General features: G+C 49.6%; 8 protein-coding genes across 8 annotated transcripts; 5 read left to right on the top strand and 3 right to left on the bottom strand.

The window, feature by feature from the left end:
• Nucleotides 1-111: 111 nt before the first annotated feature.
• Nucleotides 112-1,053, top strand: Asppvi_000487 (DSC3 family protein; the record flags this gene model as incomplete). Its single annotated transcript, XM_043296796.1, has 1 exon — nucleotides 112-1,053. The coding sequence occupies one exon, from the start codon at nucleotides 112-114 to the stop codon at nucleotides 1,051-1,053; it is 942 nt and encodes a 313-aa protein (XP_043152731.1).
• Nucleotides 1,054-1,471: 418 nt separating this feature from the next.
• Asppvi_000486 (v-SNARE protein VTI1) lies at nucleotides 1,472-2,126 on the bottom strand (the record flags this gene model as incomplete). The annotated part of the gene is made up of 2 exons (XM_043296795.1): nucleotides 1,472-1,882; nucleotides 1,947-2,126. 2 exons carry the CDS (start codon nucleotides 2,124-2,126, stop codon nucleotides 1,472-1,474), a joined length of 591 nt encoding a protein of 196 aa, XP_043152730.1.
• Nucleotides 2,127-3,324: 1,198 nt separating this feature from the next.
• Nucleotides 3,325-5,003, top strand: Asppvi_000485 (uncharacterized protein; the record flags this gene model as incomplete). Its single annotated transcript, XM_043296794.1, has 3 exons — nucleotides 3,325-3,538; nucleotides 3,588-4,321; nucleotides 4,401-5,003. The coding sequence occupies 3 exons, from the start codon at nucleotides 3,325-3,327 to the stop codon at nucleotides 5,001-5,003; spliced, it is 1,551 nt and encodes a 516-aa protein (XP_043152729.1).
• Nucleotides 5,004-5,223: 220 nt separating this feature from the next.
• Nucleotides 5,224-6,778, bottom strand: rvb1 (RuvB family ATP-dependent DNA helicase pontin; the record flags this gene model as incomplete). Its single annotated transcript, XM_043296793.1, has 4 exons — nucleotides 5,224-5,688; nucleotides 5,742-6,289; nucleotides 6,345-6,564; nucleotides 6,635-6,778. 4 exons carry the CDS (start codon nucleotides 6,776-6,778, stop codon nucleotides 5,224-5,226), a joined length of 1,377 nt encoding a protein of 458 aa, XP_043152728.1.
• Nucleotides 6,779-7,192: 414 nt separating this feature from the next.
• Nucleotides 7,193-7,831, top strand: Asppvi_000483 (mitochondrial 54S ribosomal protein bL28m; the record flags this gene model as incomplete). Its single annotated transcript, XM_043296792.1, has 1 exon — nucleotides 7,193-7,831. The coding sequence occupies one exon, from the start codon at nucleotides 7,193-7,195 to the stop codon at nucleotides 7,829-7,831; it is 639 nt and encodes a 212-aa protein (XP_043152727.1).
• A 677-nt stretch (nucleotides 7,832-8,508) lies between these two features.
• On the top strand, nucleotides 8,509-9,603 carry Asppvi_000482 (putative alpha-1,6-mannosyltransferase subunit; the record flags this gene model as incomplete). Its single annotated transcript, XM_043296791.1, has 3 exons — nucleotides 8,509-8,800; nucleotides 8,867-9,300; nucleotides 9,373-9,603. The coding sequence occupies 3 exons, from the start codon at nucleotides 8,509-8,511 to the stop codon at nucleotides 9,601-9,603; spliced, it is 957 nt and encodes a 318-aa protein (XP_043152726.1).
• A 456-nt stretch (nucleotides 9,604-10,059) lies between these two features.
• On the bottom strand, nucleotides 10,060-11,143 carry Asppvi_000481 (trans-2-enoyl-CoA reductase (NADPH) TSC13; the record flags this gene model as incomplete). The annotated part of the gene is made up of 3 exons (XM_043296790.1): nucleotides 10,060-10,742; nucleotides 10,818-11,033; nucleotides 11,107-11,143. The coding sequence occupies 3 exons, from the start codon at nucleotides 11,141-11,143 to the stop codon at nucleotides 10,060-10,062; spliced, it is 936 nt and encodes a 311-aa protein (XP_043152725.1).
• Nucleotides 11,144-13,029: 1,886 nt separating this feature from the next.
• Asppvi_000480 (peroxidase/cytochrome P450 family protein) lies at nucleotides 13,030-16,599 on the top strand (the record flags this gene model as incomplete). The annotated part of the gene is made up of 7 exons (XM_043296789.1): nucleotides 13,030-13,296; nucleotides 13,356-13,453; nucleotides 13,509-13,557; nucleotides 13,610-13,802; nucleotides 13,855-16,033; nucleotides 16,083-16,209; nucleotides 16,273-16,599. 7 exons carry the CDS (start codon nucleotides 13,030-13,032, stop codon nucleotides 16,597-16,599), a joined length of 3,240 nt encoding a protein of 1,079 aa, XP_043152724.1.
• Between the last annotated feature and the right edge of the window lie 402 nt (nucleotides 16,600-17,001).

Below are 17,001 nucleotides of genomic sequence, written 5' to 3'. Positions count from 1 at the left end.
AACCAACGCGAACGATGGATGGCAGACCGTAACCAGGATGTTTCTTCAATTTTGCTAAGCTGGCTTTTAATCGGTCGGCGCTTTGAATTCTAAATACCCAAGAGTGAAGATATGACTTCCCCCGCATTTCTAACCCCAGATCCTAAATGGGACGGGGATTCTGCAGATGGACCTCTTCTCCTGACTGTCCGTTTCTCTGCCTCGATTCCCGACCTCCCTCTTGACATCCAGGACCCTGATATCACCACGGCTGCCGGCTTAAAGCAATTGATCCGCACGCACCTTCCGCTGAACCTCTCATCACACCGCCTCCGTTTGATCTACGCTGGACGTGGTCTGGAAGATGCCACTCCACTCAGTGTTTCATTAAAGCTCCCACCTTCGCCTTCTAGGACTCCCATCGCACAAGACGATGCTACCACTGCCAAGGGAAAGGGCAAAGCACCCGTCCGGGAGCAGCCCCGGCTCTACATTCATTGCTCAATAGGCGATATCGTTCTATCGGACGCCGATCTAGCGGCTGAGGCGGCAATAGCTACCACACTTCAGCAAGAGCAGACGGACGAAGCTTATACAGGTAGACAAAAGCAGCCGCAACAGCAGCAACCTCCGCCGTCCACTACGTCCGCCCCCCGCGGTTTTGATCGGCTGTTATCGGCGGGATTCACCCCTTCCGAGGTGTCGGCGCTCAGATCGCAGTTTATGGCGATCCAGTCTGTATCGCGGACGCCGGATACCATGCCGACTGGAGCAGAGCTGCGCGAGCTCGAAGACCGGTGGATGGATGAGGGATCATCCGCGATGGCAGCGGGCATGGGAGGCGGAGGTGAAGGCATTTCCTTTGCGGCGGATGATGATGGCGGCTTTGGGGCTGGCTCCCGAGGTGCCATGGACGACATGCTTTGGGGCGCGGTGATGGGGTTCTTCTGGCCTGTGGGCTGTGCCATGTGGTTGAGGAGGGAGGAGGGCGTATGGAGTTGGCGGAAGGGATTGGCGGTCTTTGTGGGCGTCGTCATCAATGTTGCATTTGGCGCTATGCGCATCATGAATTAGATGGCTTACTCTAGCCTAGAAGCCGACTTTCTTCGGTGGTGTTTTGTTTCCTACAAATGATACCCTTATGCTGAAGGAACGCGCGAAGCGATCGATTGAGTGACCACTGGCTATAGTAGTAATATGTCTGACGAGTATTAATGCCTGGCGGATGCTATCATACAACGATTCATGTAGGAGTGCCCGCGCAAACAAACAAGAATAAGTCATGAGAGGATAATAAGGAAGAGGAAATCGTATCTACGCCTGTCAAGAACCCGACGCTAATGGAACTTGCTATAAATCACAGCAAAAATCAAAAGGACCAAAACTGTAATAATCGCGATCGTGATTATCCGATTCGTAGCCATCCTGCGAGAAGGGAAAAGTTCGAGATCAGCATCTTGAGATCACAAGACGGGGATTCCAAGGAGAGTCATTACCTACGGGCCATGCCCCTTAGGGTCTTGATGCTCGTATCTACATAACCTTCGCTCTGCTGCAGCCCCGCTCGCGCATGCTCGATGGTCTGCCGTTGCTGGTAGAGGTCGGCTAATGTATTACGGCCGACATCCTCCGTTTCGAGTGCAATCCGCTGGCTCTCCTGTAGACGGGCAGAGCTCCGTTCCAAACGTTCGGTGCCGGAAAGAAGCTGCTGCCTCTGCTCCAGATGCTCATCTTGTGGTTCGTCCGTGTAGCGGTCGCCAAAGAGTGCCCTGCGATCGTCGGAGAGCGATTTGAGCTTCCGCTTGGCTTCGTCGACGTCGGTGGCATAGTTGCGAAAACGAATGTTGACTTTTGACCGTGCTGCTGAGGGGATGTTCTGCTTCTCCATGCGCATTTGATCTAGCTGCACGTATTCAACGAGATGTTAGACGAGATGTAGAGGCGGGAGTCCAGGAAGCGCGACGAACCAACTCATTGGCCTCATCCAAGGCTCGTTCAGCCTGTCTTATTGCTGATTTCCGTTGCTCACCACTTGATTCCGCTATCTGGTCCAGCTTCTGGTTCAGATCGGCTTGTACCAGCTTCAGCTCCGTCTCATAACTGCTGAACAGCTCAGAGCCGGCATCGGTGTCTAGAGGGTTCGACATTGTCTTCGTGAATCGTTGACAGAACACAAAACTAAAGACAGGAAAAATGCGAGAAGACTACGACTGAAACGATCGGCGCGACGGTCGAACAGGTGTCGTTGATAAGCGGACTGTGATGGATCTCTCCCACCTTATCTTCGTGGCGGGTCTCCCTTAACGGCCGGAACTTGTCTCCCAGGCGGAAACGTTTTGAATCTTGGTAGAAGTTGTCACTTGATTTGCAGCTGACAGCCTACAGAAACTGATATAGGGGTAAATCAACAACTTGTAGAACCGAATCAACGACGACGAAAAAGAAAGAAGAGGCTGGACGATGGCAACTGCAGTGACGATCGTTCAGTGTCCGGCGATTAACCTCAAACTCCAGCCATCCACGAACACGTGACAATCGGCCGAGGATGAAGTGTCAAAGAGGTAAATTAAAACAGTTATATCTTCTCTTCACTTACTACTGTTACTCAGAGGGCAAACAATGAGCAAGCACTCTCATGATTCAATCTTACCTAGTCGTACCCCTGGCATGGAACCAGTTCATTGGATCCGCAAAAAGTACTTTGTGTTCCATTTCCTGTAGATGAACGTCATAGCATTTCCCCAGAGTATCTACCTCTCTTACTTTGTCACATTTACACCTTAAATCCTGTCGATTCATTGCCCTTTCCTGAGTTCATCACCGCTGATAGCTTTGACACAATATTCGAGATCACTCTAGAACCGTCAGGTCCATTGGTAATCATTGGCTGAGTCTCAAGTCGCTGTCATCTGATGTGGTCACACTTAAAAACTTGCAAGGAACCAAAGCGGAGGCTACCCTAACTGCCTCTCATAAACCTGTCGGCTGTTATCATAAAAATCAACGCCTCTAGATTCAATCTGCATATGGCTAGATTTCTGCTCTCATCTGCGGTGGACTTTCACCCGAAAGAGAAACGGGGCGCGTGGACGATCCTGGCAATGGGTAAGAAATCGGTATCCGAGGCTCCAACGCTCTCTTTTGCGTAGCATCTGAGTGCGCACATTGTCCAGGCCCTAGTACGGGTGGAATCGCTTTTCTACGGCTTTGTGGTGAAGCAAGCGCTCCTATTCCTAGAGTCCACAGTCATTAACATCTTGCCTTTATTCGCTGGGGCGAGCACTTCTGTTTTCAACCGCGATACAATGATACTGCTCCGTGGCCCCAGACCTGACAGATCGCGTCATGTCTTCCATACAGCCTAAACGTGTCGCTATTGTTGGAGGCGGATGCGCCGGGGTCACCGCGTTCTGGGCTTTACAGAAGTCCCCGCATGATGTTCATCTTTTCGAGGCCTCTGCAACCCTTGGTGGGCGTATCAAGACAATACAATTTGAGCACGAAGGAAATAAAGGCGCCGTGAACACAGTGCCGCCTGTATTCAATGCAACTGCTTCTTGTCAGTGCCATCCGTAATGGAACCAGCCCTGAGACTAATTCCACTGCAGCCAGCCTTGTTTCACTGCTTCGCTGTCTAGGAATTTCCACATCCGCAGCGGAGTTCTCCTTTGGAGTCACCGATGGTGTTGTGGCTGATCAATGGACTGGAAGTATACTTGGGGACATTATGCGTCGGCCATGGCTTCTGCGCAAACTTGAAACATGGCGCATGTTGTTCGATATTGCACGATTACGGTATACGTGTCTAGGCCTACTGGTTGACGGTCATCAGCGGAGTGAGCGCCATGCTGAGCACGAACCCGTGATGCGACATCATTTCTCAAATGAGGAATATTCAAACTCATTTTATGCGAAGTACTTGACATCAATGCTATCGGCTTTGTGGGGAATCAATGCCGGCAAAATTATAGACCTGTTGCCTGTCAAAGCCTTCGTTCGCTGCCTCTCGTACCATAACATTCTCTGTCCACGACCAAAGAGGCCGAAATGGCAACGCATTAATGATGGAGCCAGGCAGTTGGTGCTGGTAATGGCAAGGGGATTCCCATCTCATAGAATACACGTCAAGACCCGAGTGACAGGTATATCGAAGTCGACAAAGGAGCGTTTTGTGCTTATGACCTCTGATGGACAAAAGGCGCATTTTGACCACCTTATTTTTGCCATTCCTGCGAGTGAAATCCAGCACATTTTGGGTGCAATTCCTACTACTGAGGAAACTGAGATTCTACAAAAGTTGCAAACAGCAAGACATATCATGGTCTTGCATTCAGACCCACCTGTGAGTAATGTCAGCTCCTGAATCTCACTGTTATGTGTCAGAACCACTTTGTATTACAAAGTACTCACGAACTTCCTAGTTCACAGCAAACTTCGACTGGTCATGGCCTGCTAGTAGTTTCATAGTAACTTCCTGGGACAGACACAATAAGAACCGTCCTGAAGACCCTCCTGGCAACATAACCCCCAGGACATGCCTCAACTGCGTTATGAATGACGAGGAGGATCTTCCAATGCAGCTCTTCGGCCCGGTCCTCATCACACTGGATCCCTTCGCTCCGCCACATCCTCTCCTTGTCGCAGGAGTTTGGGAGCTCACTGATCTTGAGATCAGCATCGACACGCTCCAGGCTCTAAACTCTCTTCCTGCCATTCAGAACAAACGGGGGCTTAGCTTCTGCCTCTCATGGACGGGCCGTGGGTTTCTCGAGGACGCTATTACCTCTGGCCTCACGGTTGCCGTTGAACATCTCGGTGCCAAAGTGCCCTTTGCTTTTGAGCATCATCCGGACCTCTTGGATGCGACTGAGCTACCACAATTGCATTGGAGTCTGGCAGATCATCTCATTCGAACACTACTTAGCCTACTGCGTGTCTACGTCCTTGTCATTGAAATTTCACTCATCCTCCTGGGTGCATTGCCAGGCTCACTGAAGAATAAACTTTGCCTCCCAAGAAAGTGAAGGACCTTTTCTTAATATCAAGMTTGGATAGATACAAGCCAGAGAAATGAAGCTAGGCTATCTCCTGAACGATTACTGTTTGACAGGAAGAGCTTATGGAGCCAAAGTATCCTTTCCATTACGTGACATAAGAATTTGCATATCAGACATAGCATACATCTTTGCGTGGTTTTGTAACTCCCTCGATCAACCGAACCCCCATTAAATTAAGTGCATTACTTCATGAAAGGAACTTCTCACTGTCCTGGCTAACGATGGCGGCACTTCTCTTCGCATCAAGGAAAAGATCTTCGCACTCTGCAACATCCGCCTCCTCAATGCCTCCTGGTCGTCCATTCACGCGCGCGAGGATGCTAGCAGGGGTGAGCAGTTGCAGAGCGTACCGCAAGCTGACCTTGCTGCCATGCTCGGCGACCTTGTCGAGGGCAGGATCAGTGATATTGAGGCCTTCCGTCTTAGCGCGCAACCGGATGATGGTCTTGATCTCGTCGGGGGTGTAAGGATGCGTTGGGATAATGAGGAGACGCGCAAGTAGATCTGGGGGAATTCCATGCGCAGCAGTGACATCGTCTGTGCCACGAATAACAGTGTGACCCCGGTTGGACGCGAGAATGACGATAGGGGAGATGCTAGACTCGAGAGCGCGGTTGAGATAGGTGAAGCATTCGATGTCAAGCATGTGGACCTGAGAACGAGTCAGCACACTTGGAATGGGATGGGAAAAGGAGCTCGAAATACCTCATCAATGAAGAGCACGCCAGGAACAAGTTCAGCAACACCCTGGTCGATATAGCGGTTGACCACTTTGTTGATCTCCTGGCGCAGCTTGTCCGTGATTTCTGTTTTCTTCGGTTTCATGAGCTGGCCCATCATACTCATGACATCCTGTCCACCCTGTGGCCGTGCGTTGGCCATGTCCAAGTCATGAAGCGTCACGTCTTGCACAATTTCCTTCTTCTTGTGTACCTCTCCCTTCGGTACAGGAACGTATTCTTCCGCCTCAAGATCGAATTCAGTCGCATATGCATCGGACCGTCCAACTCTTTTGCAAGCTCCAGTGTTCGCTTCAATATAGATGACATCTCCGACGGTTACACGCTCCTTCTGGATCGCCTCGTAAATGCTAGGGTCAAGACGCAGTTTCTTGGTTCCTTTGGCCGACTTCAATCCGATAATCAAATGGCTGATGGTACGTCCGTAGCCGCCAAGTGGGTTCTCGGTTTCCTCAGGCGTGAGTTCTGTGACTTCTCCTTCGTATACCTCTTTCGTCTCGCGCACTCTTAGACCTGGGGATTTGTTAGTCACAATCTCAATCAGATATACGCGACGGATACAGCATACCAATCGCCCGGCGAAAGTTTTCCATAAGGGCCTCGGTCTTCTTGACCTCAGCAGAGTAAATTTCACTCCCAACAATCGGGCAGAACGGAACCTTGGTTCCCAGTTCCTGTGACACAGCTAGAGCAAGGGCCGTTTTTCCAGTCCCTGGTCCACCTGCAAGCATAATTGCACGTCCTGCCATTTTCTTCGCCTTGATTAAATCCACGACGACACCGCAGGCCTATCAGAGAAACATGCTAGTTAGCCCAAGCTCATCGTGCAAGGTGAAGAAAAAGACGCATGCTGCGCACCTCGCGGGCTGTTGCCTGACCCACGAAGCCATCGGCAGACGGCTCCGCAGTCCCATCTGGACGTAACCCAAGGCCTTTGATATGAGTGTGCGCCGCTGTTCTGTTCTCCCGCGAACTGCCCTTCACTTCACTAATCTGAACCATGGCGAAATATTGCGGCCTGGCGTGGAAGCTGATAGGTAACTCTCTGGATGAAACGAAAGCCTTTCAAGCCTGGTTCAAATATTAGAAATAGTCGTGAAGGGGGATCATGCAAAGGAAAACCTGCAGCAAGGAAAGTAATGCTTTTAATATCCAGCGAGGTGATGCTTCTGGCCGAAATTCAAGCGCGCAGCTGAAAGGGATCGAGCAATGATAGCGGTGCGTTGCCAAGGCGGTCAGCACCCCAAAGAATCCGCCCAAATTCTTTCCCTCTACCAGACTTCCCGATCATTTTACTAGCGGACGGTGTCTATCTGGCTACGATTCGTCTCGTCCACAGCCTTTTGTCAACTCAGTACACTTAATTTCCTACTGTCCTGCCATTGTTGATGCTGTTTCTATAACTTGATTATCACAATGGCAGGCCTCCAGAGTCGCTCGGCCATGACTCTTCCCTGGTCCCTCTCCGCAGCTTTTCGCAACCTCTCCTTATCAGTCCCGAAGCGCTCGTTCTCTACGACATTGGCTGCGCAAAAGACGAGACAATTACCGGAAGATGTCCCTCCTTACCCMTATGGACCCAACTATATCTTCAAACAATCAAACTCCGGCCTTTATGGTGGGGCTATGATCCAGTTCGGAAACAAGATCTCGAAGGGCCGAAACGAGGGTAAAACGCGACGATTCTGGAAGCCCAACGTCAGGCGGAAGAAGCTCTGGAGTGAAGCCCTCGGAGAGTACCTCTACATCAAAGTTACGCGAAAGGCTCTGCGAACAATCTGGAAGTCGGGCGGTCTCGACAACTACCTTTTGGACGACCGGCCCGGCCGTATCAAGGAACTGGGTATTTTCGGCTGGGAATTGAGATGGAAAGTGATGCAGACACCTAAGATCCAAGAGCAATTTCGCGAAGAGAGAAAACGCCTTGGTCTCCCCGAGCCACCGTCGTTCGAGGAGTGGGTAAAGCAGAAAGAGGCAGAAATCAAAGCCAAGGTGGAGGAAGAGACCAACATCAAGGAAGTTACGAAACCAACATACAACGAGAAACAGTACTAGGAGAATAAAAGATGTGACGGGAGTTTTCTGATCAGCATACCATGGACAGTCGATTCGTTTTTGTATTCTGTTGGCCAAGGACTGGGCGTCATGTACTATTATCTTGGACTATTTTCTGGAATTCAATGTACAACCACTTCAGACAAGAATCACTGGCCGGGAGTCACGAAAACCGCCCATTTTCCGTCTAACCCTTCATGCATTATGACCTAAAATACAATATTGCTTGAAATATTCAGTGCACATGCCATCTTCTCCGGGGCACAATATCAGATAGTCTTTCTGGATAAGCTCATAGGTCTGTGAAGATAGATGTTCGGGGCATGTATCACTCAGCTGCACGAATAGAGGAGTATCGCTGAGCTCTGCTGCAAGTCTTCTTCTTCGTTGAAGTAAATTGACGCTCTCATCTCAGATAACCCACATTCCGTCTGACGGAATCTCCTGAGAGTCCAGATCGTTGATTAGAACGTGCCATATACAAAGATCGGGCGAACGATGATCCGCCGCTCATTTCCGGATTCGGCAGATTGGCCGCCTCCAGGTACGACAGTCCAATCTATACAGCTCGTCCGGTTTGCCTTGCGGATATTACTCCCACCATGTCCTAATAGGAGGCATCTTCAGATCATACAGAGTCGCCCAGCAAGAGTCGCTGGGGACAGAGTCATCTCGTCATGCAGTTTGCTCTACCTCCTCGGAGGAATCCTCATACTTCTTCCCACACCCGCTCCTCCAGGCTTTCTTTACAACGCAAGAAACAGCTCAAGGCCGCTGCAATTTTAGGCTTTGCTATCCTCACCTTGTTCTTCCTTTTATCGCACTTCTTCCATTCGAGCACAGCGTCAATATCTGCCTCCGCGGGAGCTTCAAGCATTGTCATTGTTACGGTTCTAGATCGGGCCCGTTTCAGTGATGCCTACATCCAGAAGATCATCAAGAACAGAGAGCATTATGCTAGTCGACATGGTAGGTGAACTACGTGCAGTACATCAGCTCTACTTGAGTGACTGACTAAAACTTTCTAAAATGCAGGCTATACGAATTTCTTTGCAACTCTGTCTGATTACGAACCCGCGCTGGACAACGCCCCGCGGAGCTGGGCAATAGTCCCAGCAATGCGTCATGCAATGGCATCACACCCCCACTCAGCTTATTTCTTTCACCTCGATGCTCATGCCCTGATCATGAACCCTAGCAAATCATTAGGGTCTCATATTCTTGACAAGAATCGCCTTCAGTCTTTGATGCTTAAGGACGTTCCCGTTGTGCCGCCGGATAGCATCATCAAGACCTTCTCGCACCTGAAGCCAGAGGATGTCGATCTGATCATCAGCACGGATAACGAGGACTTGAACCCCGGAAGCTTTGTGCTTCGGCAGGGCGACTTTGCGCGATTCTTCCTTGATATGTGGTTTGATCCTCTGTATCGGAAGTACAACTTTCAGAAAGCGGAGGTGCACGCTTTGGTAGGTTTCCCTCCTCGTTTTCTTCAAAATGGCCTGTGATGATTTTCCTGACAATTGCCCCTCTTGTACTAGGATCATATCATGCAATGGCATCCGACTGTCCTCGCGAGAATGGCGCTTGTTCCTCAACGAAGCATTAATGCTTACAGCAAAGATTCCCCTGCTGCTTCTGCCGACGGCACTTACAAGGACGGAGATTTGATCATTCGGTTTTTCGGATGTGATTCCGATCCTAAGCGCAGCTGTGAGCAAGAGATAGAACCGTACTACAACCTTTGGGCGAAGAAGTTAAAGAGTGCATAAGCAGCTCCTCTTCTCCTGAATTGATCTTCCTGAGTTTTTTTTGCGCCTCGTTCTTCATATCTGTCTCTTATTATAGATCGGTGTTCATGGGTCATGGATGTAGCTATCATTTCAAACTTTGGATTTGGTTGACTAATGGGATTATATGATGAGACTTCTCTTTTTCATCGCTCGTTGTTTCTATAAACTATTAGGATAGGAGTAAGGCTTATAGGAGTTTGCGAGTTTGCAAGCTTGCAAGCGGCTAATGAAGAGAACATGTGCTCTCGTGAACAGCCGCAAGTGGAATTTGACGCGCATTGAAACTATTTTCGTAGCAAGCACTCTCCCTTTGTTGCGTAGCATCACAGCAACCCTTGCTAGTTGGCAAGTGTCTCACAGGATGCTTCGTGACCTGGCCATTCCTGTGGGAATGCTGGCTTTCCATACGCAGATTGGTCCAATCACCGAATATACTTAGAAGATTCCGGGAATTATGACAAACCTCTTGCGCTTGTACTTGTCACCGAACTCTTTGCGATAGCGGCGTTCCTTCTTGGCGGCCCAGCTAGCCATTATAGAACCTCCAATAGAGATGAAGAACAAGACACTCCAACTCATTCCGCTGACCAGATAGACGCCAATCCAGGCAATGATCTCGAACAAGTAATTGGGGCAAGTCACAAGGTTGAATCCGAAGCCGGATGGGATGCCCCTCTCGGTGGTACCAGGTCGACGCAGGTCGCGAAGCACCAGATGGGTATTCAAATTGGCCAGCTCGCCGAAGACGAAGAGGGCAAGACCGCTGTAGAGGAGGGCCGGGTTGGGTTTGTTGGTAGCAGCAGCCGCGTCTGGGCGGAAAACCCAGTACGCGATGTTGAAGCCGGCAAGAACCCAGTAGTGAGCGCTGTTCCTGAAGATGTGACGGACGGGCATCGTGGCATTGCTGAAACGGTGGACAAAGAGAGTCTCAAGCTCTCGCTTGACAAAGTGAATGGTTAAAAGCCCGCAGATCAGTAGCTGCAGGTCGGAAGGCTCGGGTAGAGGCTTGTCGAAGTTGTAGTAGATATATGGCCGGAGAGGGAACAAAAATAGAGGATGGACGAGAAGAGGCCCCAGGTACTCGATAATGAAGACTGTGCGCCATGCAATTTGGGGGCCTGAAAAGTGATGCAAAATACCACGTTAGTTCTCGTCGTGTTCGGAGAGTATAGCTGGATCAAATTTCAACACACCCAGATCCTTGACATGGACTACACTCTGATCCCTGAGTCCAATATCATTGACACTTGTGCCCTTCGAATTGGGGACAACTGTTCGGTCGCTTCCCTTGGTGATCCTCAAACGGTGGATGGAGAAGCCCGAAGCTTCCGCGAGCGAGCTGTAAATTTCTTGTGTAGAAGCATTGGGACCAATCTGAAGTTCCTTTGGAAGCTTCCTAATGGGTTTTCCTGTAAGCAATAGAATCAGCGTGCTGCAAATGCTTAGATTGAGGGAGAACGAAGACATTCAAATGAAGCGTACCCCGAGGTTGAACGACCAACGTGATTGTCGACGCCATTGGAATTGAAAGCGATCGCACTCCTTTCTGATCTCACGATAGCTCGTGCCCGTAAACTCGATCGAAAGTGAAGTCAACACACTCCGCAACAACAAGGGAGATGTGATGATACTCGAGGTACTACTGTCTGCAGTCTTGCTGATCCGCAAAATACTTCAGGCTAACAAACAACTAGTGTCTACGGTTTTGGCTCCATAACTGTTCAGGCACCTCGGCAACTCTCTAGTCACGTGATATCCGATGAATGAGGGACATGTTTCAGAAGTACCTTGTCGCACTTTCCCCATATGCACGTTACCCTCGAGACTGGGTTGGGAGTCGGAGGTACACGACGCTGCGTTGTACCACATTGAGAATACTTCGTGTCCTTAGACTTCCATCGAAAGAGAATGACTGTGGGTGGGGGCAGGTTGGTGGGGGTGCATGCATTCAATTAAGAGCAGTGAGAACAGAAAATTTGAGATAGTGTTACGATTAAATGCAGACTTCGTATACCTACCTTCTCAGAACAAGATAGGACACACTAATTGACTCAGTCAGCTCTCATAGCACCAAGGAGCGCCTCGGCCCTTGCTCGATGTCAGCCTGTCAGCCGGCCTTCTCCGTTGTCGAGTTTCAGGATATGAATTACCTATGTACTACCCGCTACGCGAACCACCATCTACGGTTGTCAGGCTGTACAGAGTACTGTGAATTGGACGACTCAGCCAGCCTCGTTCTTCCGGGACTATTTAGCGGCAATTTAGCTCGCATAAGGGTCCCACTGTCGTCGGCTGCGATCACCATTCCTTCTCAGCCAATCTTAAGTGACTTAAATGTATCTATCCGGGAGAAACTGTTGCCTGATCTGGAAATCACATGGGCGGCCTATCAGCTGCGTCACGACTCTTGAGCGGACGGGGGATCGGGGATCTGGAATCTGGAATTGACCTATCCTCGTGTCTCGTTCGATTATTGACTTATGAACTTATGACAATATGATTGCGCATTTGCCAACCAAGTTGTTGGTAGACTGGCAACCCCCCAAACATGTTCGCAGCTTTGTAAGAACTGCTGCAGCAGTGGTTGACGAAAATGGTCAACCCCTCGCAGGATCTTCATCATTGATGAACGAGCGCTATCATGAATTCAGAATAGATTGTACTTGATGTGGACTGCATATTCATCCTTTATAGGAGTATGTTTCGATGCTTTACTGATAATTCGTTCAGCTCCCCACACTGTTGCCATCAGCCATGTTCTGGCCTGTTTCTCAGCCATGGGCAGTGTTCCCAGCTGGCAGCCAAACTAAGTTGGTCTTCTTGTGCATGCGCGAATCAAATAGCCATATCGCGCACACTCTCCTGTGGGGCATTAGTAGCTTCGTTGGCGATGATGGTTATGGGGATGATTATTGCTAACTCCGTCAGCCATGAGCAAGGCTCCTTCAGCCGCACTTGTTTCTCACTGCTGCAGCCGCATGATAATTCGGTACTCCAATGTCCATGCACAATTATTCATACTTAATGGGACACTGGTCCTAAGAGGCCCCATTTCACTTTTCGATTTCTTTCCAGTCCACTGGCTCATCGATGGTTCCTAATCGCTAAGCAAAGCTATTGCCTTTGTATCCTTGTTTGGCTGTATTGATTTGTATATCTAGTGTGATTTTGCTTTGCATGCCACATATATCCTCGAATCTGATATTTAGCAAATTTGTGAGTACAAACCGCATTATATGAATACCCCCACGATGGTGTCCCACAAGCAAAGCGCATAGTGGATGTATCGGATGCTGCAGGCCTCTTATATGCCTTTTCTTCTCGCAAACATGCCCAGTGCTGATGTGACTTAGAAGTGCATTTGTATTTCAACCTAGCCACTTTTTGTTTTGCACACTATCCGCCATGTCTGAGAAGCAAACCGGTTCAGCCAATGGTGGACTTGGAAAGGCCCTGGCTCAGCTCGAGCAGGTTGTCTCGGCGTCGCTGCGGCCTATGCCTAGCCAAACAGGCGATGGCACCTATGTCACGGAGCAAGTGAAGACAGGCATTCTCAAAGATCTTCCCCACGTTGACCTGGGCGATGTCAAGACTCTCGTGGATGTCTCGAAGAGTGCCTTGACTGGTGAGGCTTTGGACGACAGGAAGTATATCATGGAGCGAGTTGTCCAGGTCAGTTTATGCGCGTATGTTAATGGCGAATTGGATTATTGATTCTGACCACATCCTAGCTCGCCGCTGGCTTACCCTCAACGTCCCAGATTGGTAAAGAATTGACGAATACCTTTTTGACCACTCTCTGGAATGACTTGGAGCACCCACCAATCTCGTATGTGGATTTCATGGAGCAATTTTCTATGGCCTACTTCTGACCGCACGGGTAGCTATCTTGGCCGTGACGCAATGTACCGAAGAGCGGATGGCTCTGGCAATGTAGGGCTCAATGACATCTGATGTTGGAATGCTTTGCTGACCAGGGGAACAGAACGTGCTTTGGCCACATATTGGTGCGGCTGGGACTCCGTATGCAAGATCTGTACGGCCCAAAACCGCGCAGTCTCCGAACCTCCCAGATCCTGAAACTCTTTTTGATTGTCTTTTGGCACGCAAAGAGTACAAAGAACATCCGAATAAGATATCTAGTGTATTGTTCTACATTGCATCCATCATTATCCATGGTAAGTCTTGGCAAATGAAGGGACAATAATTGGGACTGACAAATATACACAGATTTATTCCAGACGGATCGTAAAGATCCAACAATCAGCTTGACTTCTTCATACTTGGATCTATCACCTTTGTATGGCAACAATCAAGAAGAACAGGACCTCGTCAGGACGTTCAAGGATGGTAAGCTCAAGCCAGACTGTTTCTCGACAAAACGCATTCTGGGCTTCCCTCCGGGTGTTGGCGTAGTTTTGATGATGTTCAATCGTTTCCATAACTACGTGGTTGAGAAGCTTGCAATGATCAACGAAGGAGGCCGGTTTACAAAGCCGCAAGAGTCCGACACCGCAGCATATGCGAAGTATGACAACGATCTTTTTCAAACAGGTCGACTTGTGACATGCGGTCTCTACGTCAACATCATTCTGAAGGATTATGTTCGCACCATTTTGAATATTAACAGAACAGACAGCATCTGGAGCTTGGACCCCCGTTCTGAAATGAAGGACGGATTACTTGGCAGCGCAGCTGCTCAAGCGACTGGTAATCAAGTTGCTGCTGAGTTCAACCTTGTGTACCGCTGGCATGCTTGCATCTCTCAGCGAGATCAGAGATGGACTGAGAATATGTATCAAGAATTGTTCCCTGGGCAGGATCCCAGCAAGATCTCCTTACAGGACTTCTTGCGAGGACTTGGTCGGTGGGAGGCTAAGCTACCAGAAGAGCCTCAGGAGCGTCCGTTTGCTGGACTGCAGCGCAAGGCAGATGGGTCGTATGACGACGATGATTTAGTCAAGATTTTCGAGGAAAGCGTCGAGGACTGCGCGGGTGCTTTCGGTGCCTTGCATGTTCCTACCGTCTTCAGGAGCATCGAGGCGCTTGGGATTCAACAAGCCCGCTCCTGGAATCTGGCTACCTTGAACGAATTCAGGAATTACTTCAATTTGGCTCCCTACAAGACTTTTGAAGAAATTAACCCGGATCCACACGTCGCAGACCAGCTCAAGCGACTCTACGACCATCCTGATCGGGTTGAGATATACCCTGGTATCATTGTGGAAGACGCGAAAGAGGCAATGGTCCCTGGCAGTGGACTATGCACCAACTTTACGATCTCTAGAGCCATTCTCTCGGACGCCGTCGCTTTGGTTCGTGGTGACCGCTTTCACACCGTCGACTTTACGCCGAAACATCTCACAAACTGGGCGTACAGTGAGATTCAGCCTCAGGATTCGGTTGACCAGACCCATGTCTTCTACAAACTCGTCTTGCGAGCTTTTCCGAACCACTTCAGGGGCGATTCGATCTATGCTCACTTCCCCCTTGTCATACCATCCGAGAATAAGAAGATCCTGACCAAACTTGGAACCGCCGATAAGTATAGCTGGGATCGCCCCAATTATACGCCCCCGCCTCAGTTCATCAACTCCCATTCGGCCTGCATGTCCATACTGTCGGACCAGGAGACATTCAAGGTTACTTGGGGTAGTAAGATTGAGTTTCTCATGCGCCACAATGATCAGCCTTACGGCAGAGATTTCATGCTATCCGGTGACAGGACCCCGAACGCCATGTCGCGTCAAATGATGGGCAAGGCCCTGTACCGTGATAAATGGGAAACTGAAGTAAAGAAGTTCTATGAGGATATTACTTTGAAGCTGCTGCACAGGTACTCTTACAAGCTTGCTGGTGTCAACCAAGTTGATATCGTCCGCGATATTGCAAACCTGGCGCAGGTTCACTTCTGTGCTTCCGTATTTTCGCTACCATTGAAAACCGAATCCAATCCCCGAGGCATCTTCACTGAGTCGGAGTTGTACCAAATCATGGCGGTCGTGTTCACTTCCATCTTTTACGATGCAGATATTGGGAAGTCTTTCGAGCTTAACCAAGGGGCTCGCGGCGTGACGCAACAGCTTGGCCAGCTGACGCTGGCTAACGTTGAGCTCATCGAGAAGACTGGTTTCATTGCCAATCTTGTCAATAGTCTGCATCGGCACGATGTCCTTAGCGAGTATGGTGTCCATATGATTCAGCGCCTGCTTGACAGCGGGAAGCCAGCGGCCGAAATCGTTTGGACACACGTTCTGCCAACTGCTGGAGGAATGGTAGCCAACCAAGCACAGCTTTTCTCCCAGTCTCTTGACTATTACCTCTCAGAAGAAGGCTCCGTTCACTTGCCCGAGATCAATCGGCTGGCCAAGGAAGATACCCCTGAAGCCGACGATCTACTGTTGCGATAGTGAGTATCACCAAATTCTATGTCATCCTTCTTTACTAACACTTGATAGCTTCATGGAAGGTGCCCGGATGCGGTCGTCGGTTGCCTTGCCGCGAGTGGTTGCACAACCCACAGTTGTCGAGGACAACGGCCAGAAGATCACACTAAAACAAGGCCAGCATATTCTTTGTAACTTGGTGAGTAATCCATGAATCAAAATTCGCAATTGGCGATCCTCCTGCTCACGATATATTCACTAGGTTTCGGCTTCCATGGACCCTGTCAGTTTTCCAGAGCCCGACAAGGTTAAACTCGACCGCGACATGAACCTATACGCGCATTTCGGTTTTGGGCCCCACCAGTGTCTGGGACTTGGTCTTTGTAAAACCGCGCTTACCACCATGCTAAAGGTCATTGGACGGCTGGATAATCTTCGCCGGGCACCTGGTGGACAAGGCCACCTGAAGAAGCTTTCTGGTCCTGGTGGGATTGCCATGTACATGACTGCTGACCAGACTAGCTTCTTCCCCTTCCCAACGACGATGAAGATTCAGTGGGATGGTGATTTGCCGGAATTAAAGGACTGATCGAGACGGTGCATCAGAATTGGATCCCATATTGACTGACGCAGCTCGCTGGGGGCGCTTGTTATATTGGACATAAAATTGGCGTTCTCTGTCTCTCTGTGTATACATATAAGTCAAATAGCAATTTACGAGGCATCGATCTGCTTATCTGGGCGGACGGACGTCGCATCTGAAGCAGACACCAACTACTGCTTCCTGACGGTGAAGGTCTAGGGAGAAAGGTAGCTGGGAATGACAGATGCCATGTGCTGGCTTCCTGGGGAAAGGAAAATTGGGATCAAGCATCAGAATCGAGATGGACTTAGCCGGAAATACCCTAGCCCCTACTATACTTGCCTGACATCATACAGGAGGAGATAACCTTCAATCTTCTCAGGTGAAACCAGCGAGAGCCTAATGAAT

Source organism: Aspergillus pseudoviridinutans (assembly GCF_018340605.1).
Source record: "Aspergillus pseudoviridinutans IFM 55266 DNA, scaffold_1, whole genome shotgun sequence".
Taxonomy (NCBI): Eukaryota; Fungi; Ascomycota; class Eurotiomycetes; order Eurotiales; family Aspergillaceae; genus Aspergillus; species Aspergillus pseudoviridinutans.
This window is presented reverse-complemented; position numbering and strand designations above follow the sequence as displayed.